This window comes from Anomaloglossus baeobatrachus, chromosome 3 (genome assembly GCF_048569485.1).
Source record: "Anomaloglossus baeobatrachus isolate aAnoBae1 chromosome 3, aAnoBae1.hap1, whole genome shotgun sequence".
Lineage (NCBI taxonomy): Eukaryota > Metazoa > Chordata > Amphibia > Anura > Aromobatidae > Anomaloglossus > Anomaloglossus baeobatrachus.
In genome coordinates, this window is record NC_134355.1 from 225,493,578 (window position 1) to 225,508,350 (window position 14,773).

General features: G+C 46.6%; 1 protein-coding gene across 2 annotated transcripts in view; it reads left to right on the top strand.

Annotated features, from left to right (window-relative positions):
• FMN2 (formin 2) overlaps window positions 1-14,773 on the top strand; it is a 2,161,480-nt gene that overhangs the window by 1,390,914 nt on the left and 755,793 nt on the right. For both annotated transcript variants that reach the window (XM_075339745.1, XM_075339746.1), the window contains one exon: window positions 13,321-13,441. In XM_075339745.1, the coding sequence (XP_075195860.1) occupies window positions 13,321-13,441 (121 nt within the window). The remainder of the gene's footprint in view (window positions 1-13,320; window positions 13,442-14,773) is intronic.

A 14,773-nucleotide genomic window follows, 5' to 3' on the forward strand; every position in this document is an offset into this window, starting at 1 on the left:
GCCATTATCTAACCCCCATTTCCTTGAGATGGCTGGATTGTCATTGTAAATAAGCACTTGTACCTTGCCCCTCCCCCATCTCATTGTAGATTGTAAGCTCTCACGAGCAGGGTTGCCTTTTTTTTCCCTTTAAATATTGTATCTTCTATAATTTTTACTTGTTTATATATGTTTATGTATATGATATGTATATGTATATGAGGCTCCTGAATTGTAAAGCACTGCAGAATATGTTGGCGCTATAGAAATAAAGATTATTATTATTATTACCTTTGTTCCAGTTGTTTGGATCCGTAAAAAAGGGAGCACATCGGATTGTCCACGGAAAGTAGTAGACATCTTACTTTTGCTGGAAGATGGCCTGTAATGTAGTTTTGCCACCTTCCCCACGGAAAAAAACTTTTTTCCTTTTCCAACACGCCTGTTCCCCTTTCCACCAGCATCTGTCATTTTGCCACTCATTTTGATATCGACAAGATTGGCCACTTAAAATGTGGTAGTAAAAATTGAGAGGTGGTATAGATTGCAGAGGTGGTCTAGCTTTATTGACAGCTGAAGAAACAACACTGACTATCCCTCACAATGCAACTATGGCCCTTAAAGTTTCAGCAGTGTTTGCTATTATAATAACTTAGTAAAAATGAGCAGGATGGTGGAATGCAGAGGTGCTGGAAATTGCTTGGCACCAGTGGGACACTAATGATGTCCAACAGCCACTTTTATAATGCTACGAAGTTTTCTCAGTCTTTGCTATTATAATGACTTAGTAAAAATGAGCTTGAGGGTGAAATGCAGAGGTGCTGGAAATAGCTTGGCACCAGTGGGACACTAATGATGTCCAACAGCCACTTTTAGGATGCCACTAAGTTTTCTCAGTGTTTGCTATTATAATGACTTGGTAAAAATGAGCTTCAGGGTGCAATGCAGAGGTGCTGGAAATAGCTTGGCACCAGTGGGACACTAATGATGTCCAACAGCCACTTTTAGGATGCCACTAAGTTTTCTCAGTGTTTGCTATTATAATGGCTTAGTAAGAATGAGCTTGAGGGTGCAATGCAGAGGTGCTGGAAATAAATTGGCACCAGTGTGATACTAATGATGTCCAACAGCCACTTTTAGGATGCCACTAAGTTTTCTCAGTATTTGCTATTATAATGGCTTAGTAAAAATGAGCTTGAAGGTGCAATGTGTAAGACCTGTTAACATTTATATATATAGGTTAAAAGACTGTTTGGTGGACTTCCTTGATGCTGCCACCTGCTGTCAAAACAGAGAACAGCGGGCAAAAGCCCCTGCCGATCCAAGTGACTTGGTACAGTCTGGAACAGGAGGAGGAGGCTAGATGTGGCTGTTTTGGGGAGAGAGGAGTGTGCTTGAGTGGGCTGAAAAACTGAAGGCCTCAGTCTGCCCTGTTTTCCGAGGTCCAAGTACCTGATAGTGTTGCGTGGCGTCCCCCCCCAAGACACAGATCCAAAGAGGCTGGATGTGGAGCGAGGAGCCAGCCAGCACGTGCAAATTACAGATCCAAAGAGGCTGGATGTGGAGCGAGGAGCCAGGCAGCACGTGCAAGTTACAGATCCGGGACAAAGACTGAACTTTAGAGGTGTCTGCCGGTGGAATACGGGCCCCAACGGTGACGAGGTACCCCACGCTGAAACCTGCAGTTAAGTGTGCACACTACTTTTAGTTAGGGACAGATAGGAAAAGACTCTGCACAGTGTTATACGAGTAAGATAACAAGGACTCTGCGGTTTTTTGTTTAATAAGGATTTCTGTGTTTTGCTTTTGGGAGTACAATCTGAGGCTTCCTATCTTTGACAAGTTATTCAAAGTAGTTGTATGTATATTGCATTATCTCTACTGCTGTGCTCCCTTCCCTCACTTTTCCTCCACCTGTGTTGTGCAATACATTATTAAATTTGCATTGATTAACCCCCGTGGTTCCGTGCAGTCCTTGCGTATCCCGTTACCTGCAGGTTATTACATTTGGCGTAGTCGGCAGGATACGCAGGCTGGTACGGAACCATGGACGGACAGGGGGGTGTCGCTGATGGGGGTGTTGCTGATGTATGTGTTCTAATACAACCTGATGGGGGAATACCAGCAAGGCAGCTGTCCCTGGGGGCTATGCTGACCCATATACCAAAATTTACTGGCAGCAATGTACCTCTCCATGACTGGGCGCAGAGAGTGAGGGGCATGTTGAGAGTAGCAGGAGTGACTGCAAAAAATCAAGGGGAGATATTGCTGATTGCCCTTGAAGGCCATGCTCAAGAGACTATTTTATTGCGCCCTGAGAGTGAACGAAAGACGTTAGAGCAGGTGGTGAAGATTCTTGAGAGAGTGTATGGTGGGAAACCAGAAGCAGGAGATTTACAGGCGCAACTGTTCTACAGGCTGCAGGGTGAAGAAGAAGGTCTGCCACAGTATGCAAATGCACTCCAGAGAATAATGAGACAAATGCTTACAGCAGAGCCAGAGCTAGCACAAACCCCCGGTTATGCTGACCGTACCCTACGAGATCAATTCCTCCGTGGGTTACATAACCCCAAGATCAAAGGTGCCCTCCGTGAATGGCTCAGGGTAGAAAAAAAACTAACTTTCCAGGAGATATTGGAAGAAGCAGTCTCCCGCGCACAAACTGAAAATTGCGACCCGCAGAACGCCTGGGGTGAAGTTTGTATGCATAAGGTAGTCCCGGGTGAGAAAAACCGAGAACCGAGCCAGCTTGAGGCTAAAGTGGATCAGTTACAAGAGACTGTTACTGCTCTACAAGAGTTGCTGAAGAATATGCAAGCCCCGGCGTCAGAAGTAAGAACGACAGCACCGCGACCAAATACCCGCACGCATACCTATCAAGAAGAGAGGGGACAGATCGAGCAGAGACGATCAAGACCCGCTGGAGACTACCAGTGTTGGAACTGTGGAAATCGGAACCATTTATTCCGACACTGTCCAGAGAGGAAGACGTTGCAAGAAAGACCGCCGTTAAACTAGTGCCTCCCTCCATGGATGGGCACATGGTGGGGAGATTAACTGAGCTTAGAGAAAACCAACGCCCTGAAGATATAGCAGCCAGCACGCCGACGATCACGGCCGAATTTGAAGGGAAAGAAGTAAGATGCCTGATGGATACTGGGTCCCAAGTGACCACCATGCCAGAACAGTTCTTCTACCAACATTTTGGACAAACTGTATCCATTGACAAAGGGGCACATATCAAACTGAGGGCTGCAAACAATCTTCCCATTCCGGTTGTAGGGGTCGTGTGGATGAACATACGTGCCTGTGGCCAGAACTTAGGCAAAAAAGGGATTGTGTTAACGGAGGGCCGGTACGACAGAGAGGTGCCAGCTATCGGGGGCATGAACGTCCTGAAAGAATTAGACCAGTTGCTCTTCAACAAGGGGGGCTGTGATTACTGGAAGACGACAGTTGCTAACAGGCCCACCCAAAAGGTCTTCCAACACCTTATCCGTGCCCGAGGACTGTGGAAGAATGGTGAGAGCCGCTACCCGGTGGGGAGGGTTCGAGTCCCAAGACAGACAACAATTACTCTACCTCCAAATCGTGAGACAGTCCTCACCTTGCCAGTCGGGGCCCACCGTACACTCGAGGGGATGGAGGTGTTGGTGGAGCCTTACCATGGAGAAGAGAAAGGAGATGAACCGTTGGTGGCTCGCACTTTAGCAACAGTAAGAAATGGAAGAGTCCCTTTCCGTTGCGTGAACACCGGTGAACAGGCCTACACCTTGACCTCGGGAGTTGTTCTGGCCCATGTCTACCTGGCACCTGAAGAGGTGGCGGCCGCAGAAGCGATTGAATTGCAGCCCATGGCAGGGGAAGCCTGGACTTGGGCTGTTTCTATGGAAAGGAAAGAGAAACCCACTGATCAATGGAACAGTCGCGTCATCTTAGGGCAGATGGGAGTGAACCTGAGCCCCTTCGCTTCGGAGCAAGCCCAAGCCATAGAGGACTTTATTTGGGAGAATCAAGCCACGTTCTCCCGTCACGCAGAAGATTTCGGCTGTACTGACAAGATTCAGCACGAAATACCCACAGGAGATGCCCCACCGATCAGGGAAAGGTACAGACAAATACCCCCAAAGTACTACCAAGAGGTGAAAGAGCTTTTGGCGCAGATGCTGAAGAGCGGGGTGGTAAGAGAAAGTCAGAGTCCATGGGCTGCCCCAATTGTGCTGGTCAAGAAAAAAGATGGGTCTACCCGCTTCTGTGTTGACTACCGCAAGCTTAATGGATGCACGGTTCGTGATTCCTACCCTCTGCCCCGGATAGAGGAGTCCCTGTCGGCGCTGGGAAAGGCACGTTACTTCTCCTCCCTCGATCTGGCCAGCGGATATTGGCAGGTCCCTGTGGCAGAGAAAGACAAGGCCAAGACCGCATTTATTGTACCCATGGGACTCTTCGAGTTCAATCGCATGCCATTTGGACTAAATAATGCCCCAGGAACTTTTCAGAGCCTCATGGAAAGTTGCCTTGGAGACATGAACTTCGAGGCCACATTGATTTACCTGGACGACATAGTAGTGTATTCTGCAACCTTCGAGAAACATCTAGAAAACCTGGGCCAAGTGTTTCAGCGGCTACGGGCCCATGGGCTTAAACTGAAACCAAAAAAATGCCGGATCTTTCAGGAAGAGATTGAATATCTCGGACACAAGGTGTCAGAAGCCGGCGTACAGCCCTCCGATGGGAAAGTGAGAGCAGTGCTACAATGGCCCACACCCAGCACAGTGCGGGAGGTTCGAGCTTTCCTGGGGCTAGCCGGATATTACCGTCGCTTTATCAAAGATTTCGCGAAGGAGGCAGAACCTTTGCACGAATTGCTCCGAGGGACTGCGAAAGGACCAAAAGCACAGAAAATTTGCTGGGGACCAAGACAAGCAGAAGCGTTACACCGATTGAAAGAGGCCTTGGTTAGCGCCCCTGTGCTTGCCTATGCAGACTATAACCTCCCCTTTCGGTTGTATACAGACGCGAGCCTCTACGGCCTGGGTGCAGTACTGGCCCAGGTGCAGAATGGTACTGAACGGGTGATTGCATATGGAAGTCGGACGTTGCAAGAAGCCGAGCGCAACCCCGAGAATTACAGTTCCTTTCGGTTGGAGTTACTGGCACTAGTATGGGCAATAACCGAAAGGTTCTCGGAATATCTCACGGGAGCTCAAATTGAAGTCTATACGGATAATAACCCCCTGGCTCACATCTCCACCGCCAAACTGGGAGCAATGGAACAGAGGTGGCTGGCACGACTCTCCAGATACAATTATCATGTGCAGTACCGCTCTAAGCATGAAAATCAGAATGCGGATGCCCTTTCTCGTGTTACCACCGAAGCCCCAGTGGGGGAGAGAGATGAACAGTTGGTGGAAGACGAAATTCCGGACTTCAGTAAATTCACCGCTCAAGTGGTAGAGGCTCGTATGCTGGAAATTACGTCGTGCACGACATCACGCCTGCTTGGCCAAACCAGAGAGGAATGGGTGAAAATCCAGTCATCTGACCCAGAACTGCTTCAAGTGAAAGAGTGTGTGATCCAGCAGCGCAAGCCTAGAAAGGAAATACGGGCCACGCTGTCGCACGTGGCCCTCCAGAGTCTCAGCCAGTGGGATAAGCTGTCGGTGCAAGAAGGGATGCTGTATCGGAAGGTGCACCTAGCTACAGAGTTGGAAGTACGGTGGCAAGTAGTGATACCCCAGAAGATGGCAGTACCATTGGCCCGAGAGGCGCATGAGAAGGGAGCCCATTTCGGACCGGACAAGACTTACCAGTGGTTGCAAAGAATAGTATACTGTCCTCAGATGCTTCAGGCAGTAGAGAAGGCCTGTAAACTGTGCCGTTCCTGCGAGTTAAGTAAGGCTCCTCCACTGCAAGCACCAGTACAGACTATTATAACCAAAGAGCCGTTGGAAGTACTCATGATCGATTATCTCAAGATTGGCCACTCCCACCGGGGCTATCAGTTCTGCCTTGTGATGACAGATCACTTCTCCAAATTTGCGGTGGTGACGCCCACCAGAGATCAGACGGCTGAATCAGCTGCTCGAGCCATCAGTGATAACTTTATCCGGGTGTACGGCTGCCCCAAAAGAATACATTCTGACCAAGGGGCTTGCTTTCAGGGCAGTGTCATGAGAGAGCTGCAAAGGATTTACGGAATGCAGAAGTCAAGGACTATGCCTTATCATCCACAGGGCAACGGAGCCTGCGAGAGATTTAACCGGACCCTCCTACAAATGCTACGCACGTTGGAGGATGATCGTAAAAATCACTGGCCCGGCTATCTCGCAGAACTCGTGTGGGCGTACAATAATCGTGTCCACTCCACCACTGGGTACACCCCATACGTACTACTGTTTGGAAGAGCCGGAAGAGGCATAGAAGAGCTCAACCTGGCTCCCCCCGAGATCAGTGAAGGTCAGAGCGTAGGTTCCTGGGTTGACTGTCACCGTCGGCGGCTGGAGACTATCCATCGAATTGTCACCAAGCGGTTGCAAGAAAAGACACACCCGCAGAGGAAACCTGTGTGTGAAACCCCGTTCTTGCCAGGGGACCGAGTACTAGTTGCAGAGAAACACCCGAGACACAAGTTGAGTGAGCGCTGGAAAACAGAGCCGTACATTGTGATCAGAAGAATCTCGCCCCATGGATCAGTATACGAAGTGAGAGGCGAGCAAAGAGGCGGCACCCTCATCCTGCATCGTAATATGCTGAGGCCCTGCTATTCAGAAGACAGGACTAGACAAAGTACCTCGGAGATGGTGCCCGTGCCTGTCCCTGTTACCCTCGAAGAGGGCTCTGACGATGAAGAATGGTGGCGGGCCCCGACCAACCCAGCAGACTGGGAGAGATCCACACCCCCATCCGTTCAAGACACAGGTGCCACCCCTGCGGAGCAGGAGTCCCCAATCTCCAGCAATGGGGACGAGAATACTGTACTCCCTGATACAGCGCCGACGTCTGGTGACTTAGCTGTAGTGCCACGCCGGACTGAGCGGGCTAATGCTGGTATTCCCCCTGATCGGTACTTGGCAGATGAATTTGTGTGTTCTGTCACTGGATCCTGTTTTAAGACATTGGCTCCTAAGCAACAGGTTGTGAAGCAGGGCAGGAGTTGCCACCGTGTGCCCCTTTGCAGAGTGCCTCAGGAGTATATCGGCCGGGACGGCCGAGGTTAAAGAGGGGGGGAAATGTAAGACCTGTTAACATTTATATATATAGGTTAAAAGACTGTTTGGTGGACTTCCTTGATGCTGCCACCTGCTGTCAAAACAGAGAACAGCGGGCAAAAGCCCCTGCCGATCCAAGTGACTTGGTACAGTCTGGAACAGGAGGAGGAGGCTAGATGTGGCTGTTTTGGGGAGAGAGGAGTGTGCTCGAGTGGGCTGAAAAACTGAAGGCCTCAGTCTGCCCTGTTTTCCGAGGTCCAAGTACCTGATAGTGTTGCGTGGCGTCCCCCCCAAGACACAGATCCAAAGAGGCTGGATGTGGAGCGAGGAGCCAGCCAGCACGTGCAAATTACAGATCCAAAGAGGCTGGATGTGGAGCGAGGAGCCAGGCAGCACGTGCAAGTTACAGATCCGGGACAAAGACTGAACTTTAGAGGTGTCTGCCGGTGGAATACGGGCCCCAACGGTGACGAGGTACCCCACGCTGAAACCTGCAGTTAAGTGTGCACACTACTTTTAGTTAGGGACAGATAGGAAAAGACTCTGCACAGTGTTATACGAGTAAGATAACAAGGACTCTGCGGTTTTTTGTTTAATAAGGATTTCTGTGTTTTGCTTTTGGGAGTACAATCTGAGGCTTCCTATCTTTGACAAGTTATTCAAAGTAGTTGTATGTATATTGAATTATCTCTACTGCTGTGCTCCCTTCCCTCACTTTTCCTCCACCTGTGTTGTGCAATACATTATTAAATTTGCATTGATTAACCCCCGTGGTTCCGTGCAGTCCTTGCGTATCCCGTTACCTGCAGGTTATTACAAATGCAGAGGTGCTGGAAATAGCTTGGCACCAGTGGGACACTAATGATGTCCAACAGCCACTTTTAGGATGCCACTAAGTTTTCTCAGTGTTTGCTATTATATTGGCTTAGTAAAAATGAGCTTGAGGGTGCAATGCAGAGGTGCTGGAAATAGCTTGGCACCAGTGCGACACTAATGATGTCCAACAGCCACTTTTAGGATGCCACTAAGTTTTCTCAGTGTTTGCTATTATAATGGCTTAGTAAAAATGAGTTTGAGGGTGTAATGCAGAGGTGATGAAAATAGCTTGGCACCAGTGGGACACTAATGATGTCCAACAGCCACTTTTTAGATGCCACTAAGTTTTCTCAGTGTTTGTTATTATAATAGCTTAGTAAAAATGAGCAGGAGGGTGGAATGCAGAGGTGCTGGAAATTGCTTGGCACCAGTGGGACACTATTGGAGTCCAACAGCCACTTTTTGGATGCCACTAAGTTTCAGCTATGTTTGCTATTATAATAGCTTAGTAAAAATGAGCAGGAAGGTGGAATGCAGAGGTGCTGGAAATTGCTTGGCACCAGTGGGACACTATTGGAGTCCAACAGCCACTTTTTGCATGCCATTAAGTTTCAGCTGTGTTTGCTATTATAATAGCTTAGTAAAAATGAGCAGGAGGGTGGAATGCAGAGGGGCTGGAAATTGCTTGGCACCAGTGGGACACTAATGGAGTCCAACAGCCACTTTTTGGATACCACTAAGTTTCAGCAGTGTTTGCTATTATAATATCTTAGTAAAAATGAGCAGGAGGGTGGAATGCAGAAGTGCTGGAAATTGCTTGGCACCAGTGGGACACTAATGTAATACAGCAGCCACTTTTTGGATGCGACTAAGTTTCAGCAGTGTTTGCTATTATAATAGCTTAGTAAAAATGAGCAGGAGGGTGGAATGCAGAGGTGCTGGAATTTGCTTGGCACCAGTGGGACACTAATGGAGTACAGCAGCCACTTTTTGGATGCCACTAAGTTTCAGCAGTGTTTGCTATTATAATAACTTAGTAAAAATGAGCAGGAGGGTGGAATGCAAAGGTGCTGGAAATTGCTTGGCACCAGTGGGACAATAATGGAGTCCAACAGTCACTTTTTGGATGCCACTAAGTTTCAGCAGTGTTGCTATTATAATAGCTTAGGAAAAGTGAACAGGAGGGTGGAATGCAGAGGTGCTGGAAATTGCTTGGCACCAGTGGGACACTAATGGAGTCCAACAGCCACTTTTTGGATGCCACTAAGTTTCAGCAGTGTTTGCTATTATAATATCTTAGTAAAAATGAGCAGGAGGGTGGAATGCAGAAGTGCTGGAAATTGCTTGGCACCAGTGGGACACTAATGTAATACAGCAGCCACTTTTTGGATGCGACTAAGTTTCAGCAGTGTTTGCTATTATAATAACTTAGTAAAAATGAGCAGGAGGGTGGAATGCAAAGGTGCTGGAAATTGCTTGGCACCAGTGGGACAATAATGGAGTCCAACAGTCACTTTTTGGATGCCACTAAGTTTCAGCTGTGTTTGCTATTATAATAGCTTAGTAAAAATAAGCAGGAGGGTGGAATGCAGAGGTGCTGGAAATTGCTTGGCATCAGTGGGACACTAATGGAGTCCAACAGCCACTTTTTGGATGCCACTAAGTTTCAGCAGTGTTTGCTATTATAATAGCTTAGTAAAAATGAGCAGGAGGGTGGAATGCAGAGGTGCTGGAAATTGCTTGGCACCAGTGGGACACTAATGGAGTACAGCAGCCACTTTTTGGATGCCACTAACTGGCAGCACTCTTTTCAATTAAAATGGCTTTGCAAAAACGTGCAGGAGGGGAGAATGCAGAGGTGGTAAGCTTGCTTGGCACAAGTGGCACAATAATGAAGTACAGCAGCCACTCTTTGGATGGCAATAAATGGCAGCACTCTTTGCAATTAAAATGGCTTTGCAAAAATGTGCAGGAGGGGAGAATGCAGAGGTGGTGGGACTTGCTTGGCACCAGTGGCACAATAATGGAGTACAGCAGCCACTCTTTGGATGGCACTAACTGGCAGCACTCTTTCAATTAAAATGGCTTCAAAAATGTGCAGGAAGGTACAGTGGCCGGATTGTGGGTCAGTGTAGAGGAAAGGAAGCCTCACTTTCTATCTCTCCTAATGGGGAAATGCAGCAATGTTTTTCCTGAGCTTAGGTACACAAACGCTGTTATCTGACGCTGTATACAGCGTTTCCACAGACCTGACTGTCACCTATGGCTCTGAGCCTGATGAATTTTAACCTGAAAAGGGCTGAAATGAACTTCTGTCCCTAATCAGTAGAGCTCTTGTGTGTATAGCGTACACAACAGGACCGGCGACAGGAGCTGCGTGAGCGGTGACTGTCACCCAGACGCAGAAGGCAGATAATGGCGTCCTGAGGGAAAATGTCCGTATTTATAATGCAAGGACATGTGACATGGACAGCCTATGACACATGCCCTTGCTTGTCTGGCAAAAAGTCCACTTAGCTGTGTGTGTGTCTGGGATTGGCTGACATGATGGCCCGCCACACTACACGCGCGCTTAGAAAAAAAAAAATGGCGATCAGCATTTTCTCAGCACAACAGAACTAAAACCCGTCCCCCCGCACACTATACGCTGAAATTTGATAATAGTGTGAATCACAGAGTGACTCACACTATTACAGTGAAAAGCCAGCTAGTAATTAGCTAGGCTTTTTGCTGATAGAACCGTTCTCGAAAGTAACTTGAGCTGCCGAACTTTTATCAAAAAGCTCGAGTTCTAGTTCTATCTAGAACACCCCCCAAAATCACTCGAACCGCGAACTGGAGAACCACGAACCACGAACCGCGCTCAACTCTACTAATGAGAGGTAAACGATTTTTTGTTTTAGAATGACCTTTTCGCGGCAAATGATTTTTGCCGCTTTTGCGATCGTTTTAGGTCGCACATAACTGTTATTATACCAATACCGATACCGTTAATAACGCCGGATGTGTGTCACAAACACCGTGACCCCGACGATAAAACATTAATGATATCGTAGCATGTAAAGCTGCTTTAGTACTGATTTTGAATCCGAAATAGCAAAAGCTCAATGTGAAGCACCATGCAGGGTTCTGGTGAACAAGTAAAGTCCCTCTAAATATTCAACTTAAGATCTTGGGGGAACATATTGATTCTGTTCTTCTGGTCACCCTGAGATTAAAAGAATTCTTGATCTATTTATACGTCACTTTTGGTGGTCCAAATTTCATATTGATGTGGTAGCCTATGTATTTTCCTGTGTCACCTGTGAGCACTCTAAGGCATCTTACTCTTGTTCTTCTAGATATTTGAGTATTCCCAGTCAACCTTGGACAGACATTTCTTTGAATTTTATAACGGATTTATCCTCCTCTGTGGGTAATATGGTAATTTTGGTGATTGTTGATAGATTTTCTAAAATAACAAATTTTATCGCCTTACCATCCTTACCTAATGCCAAGACTTTTTCTCAGATCTTTGTTCGTGAAGTTGCTAAACTCCATGGAGTTCCCTCTAATATTGTCTCAGATAAAGGAACTCAGTTCATTGCCAAGTTTTGGAGAGTGTGTTGCTCTTGGTTAATGAGTAAGTTTTATCTCATTTTTTGGTGTTCCACCCTTAGCCAACTGGGCAGACAGAACGTGAACAGGGGTACCGGACAGGAGTTATTTGTCTCATCTCTATAGTCAACATGGGAGAAGGTTCAGCAACATTTGCGTGAGATGAGTTCTAAATATAAAATTGTGGCTGACTGTAGATATGTGCCTGGTCTGGATCTGTGTGTGGGTGATCTGGTGTGGCTAACTACCACTTAAAATGCCTGCAATGAAGTTAAAACCCTGTTTTTTTGGTTTGCCTAACATTACTGCAGTTATTAATCCTGGGGCTCTTCATCTGCCACTCCCAGCAACATTCAAAATCCAGAATGTTTTTCACAGATTTGCTAAAAAAATACATGGCTTCTGGAACCTCCCTTTCCTTACCTCCACCTCTGGTCCTTATTGATGAGTCATTAGAGTTTCAGGTTTCAAAAACTGTTGATTCCCATTTTTTACGCCGTTCGTTGCAGTATGAGGTTCATTGGTGGGGTTATGGTCCTGAAAAGAGGACTTGAGTACTAGCCTCTGATATTCATGCTGAGCGCCTCTTCAGGAGTTTTCACCTTTTCCATCCAAAGAAACTGGGTCCTGAGGATCCAGAGGCCACTTTTAGAGGGAGGCGTATTGTCAGAAGGATACGTTTGCAGGAATCATCAACTGTCATGGTTGCATCAGGTTCTGTTGAAACTACAGATTCTGGTACTCTGCCTGCTAACTTCTCTAATGTCTGTGATCAACACAGGGAAACATAGGTGTCAACCAACAGACTTGAATAGGCTAACAAGAATAAATCTCTGGTGGGGTGCTTGTTAGTCTCTTTGATCACATGCTGTGGGGGAACCAGTCAGATTTGTTTCCTTCCTATATATGCTGGCTTGACTATTCCATTAGTGCCAGCTATAGTTTACCTATGCTAGTTTGGTGAGGTGTTGTGATCCAGACTTACTGGTGGTTGTTGTGCATTATTGCTATGAGCAGTTGTGATGTTATCCCTTGTTGTTTTTCTATTGCTGCTTTTCTGCTCTTACTTACTGTTTATTACTGATAAATAGTAAAGCTGTGGAAAATAAAGCGCAATAGGGTCTTACCCTAATATGTATAGGGTAGGGAAGGGGGGGAGCAATACTACTCACCAAATGTAGTTGTGACAGTCACAACCACTATAATCGCATGTAGAAATGGACCAAGGCAGCAGCAACCCAAAAACGGCAGATAACAGAGACAGGTAGAAGACGGGTTTGTAATGCCGCGCCAGTGATCACCAGCTGGTGATCATTGGCGTGGCATTACAAATTCATCTTCTACCTGTCTCTGTTATTTACTGTTTATTACTGTGAGTTTGCATTGTGTGAGTTTTGGTTTTCCTCTGTCTGTCTTAATCTCTGTTTCCATCCCACTCCTGCCCTTTCTTTCCCTGTGAGGGACATAACAGCTTAGATCTGGTCAGGAGTATAGTAAGGCACAGGGCTATGGGGTCTTCAAGGGTAATCCAAAGGTCAGGAATAGCCTATGGCCTCCTAGCGTAGAACACGGTATAGGAGCCCCCTGTCCCTCGCTATCCTGCAGTCACAATGTGACATGCCAATGGCTTATAATACTGATAAATAAAGAATAATGATTACATAAAAAAATGATGTCTGCATGGTTCTAAATGCTGAAATATTGTATTCACTTTCAGAATGCTGGAAAGGAAGAAAACCCTTTCATATTGCCAGAACCTCAGGATCTGTTTCAAGCCTCTCAAATGAAGTTTGAAGACTTTGTGAAGGATCTTCGTAAGTTAAAGAAAGATGTACAGGGTACGTTAAATTATCTACCCCTCATTTTTGGAACCACAGCTTGTGCCCAAAAACTATTATGCGTCTTGTGATCTAATATGAAGTGGCACCTCACTATGTTAGGGCTGATGCAAATGTCCTTGGATATCAGTCCGTTCACAGATCACAATGCATGTACTGGCTGCAGGTCTCCTGACTGGAGCATGACATCTTCATATATTTTTATGAGGCTGTTACCCCTAGGTTGGAAGTTGTGAGATCTGCGGCCAGTCCATGCATTGCTGTCATGATAACTTTGGGATAGTGGGGAACCGGGGCTCTTACCCTGTCCCTCAACTGGGTGACCCTATCCCTAATTTCAGGGATACACCTAATATTGGAGTTGTGTGAGTCTCCTTCCTGGCCCTGCACCTGACCTGAAAAAGTACTGATCTGATTCCCCCTTCCACCAGGGAAGGATGGGACAGGAGTGTGTAGAAACCCACAGATAAAGACAGGCAAGAGAAACCAAAACTCTGGCACACAGCACGCACACACAAAGGTAAAGACAATAAGAGATTCTGGAGGAAAAACAAGAGGAGGAAGGAAGTATAAATCAACAAGGGTACAGTCCACAACCGCTACAAGCAATAAGCACAAATATCAACAGAGTCTGGTATACCACACCTCACAGACCAACATAGAATAAACTATAGCTGACATGGGTAGAAGGATGCCGTCAACATAAATAGTAGGGGATCAGATGTAATAGGTCTCCCCACAACATTTGACTTAAGGAGCAAGCAGAGGAAAAAGAAACTGAGTTTTATATGGCCATACATAATTACAGGAAAAATAAACAATGCACCCAGAAATATATGTATATATTTTATTTTCACAATGTCATACAAAATAGGGGCACTGTCATAAAGGATGGATTGTTAAAATTATAACAGTGGCTGGAGTATATAGAAAACAGAGATATCCCATACAGGGACCTCAACGGCATCATATAATATCAGGGTAGTCCCAGGATAATGCATAGTACAAAATCATTAATAAAGATAGTCCCACAAGGCATACCTCAAGACAATGGTCCATATCCTATGTAAAAGTTGGAACAATCACTTACCCATATTAAAGTGCCAGTGCAAACGCCGTGTCAAGGGTCCGGTAGGAAAAGAGGGGAAGCTCCGACGCGTTTCGCAGAAGTGCTTCCTCGGGGGGCAGTGTGACCCTTCATAATGAACCCCATTTATATATACTAGTAGGGAATCTTTCATAATTGCCACCATTTAAGCGCCGCATGCGCTGTGACGATACCTGCGTCCCGCGCGTCACTTCCGGGTCTCCCGGCGGAAGTGACGTCCACAA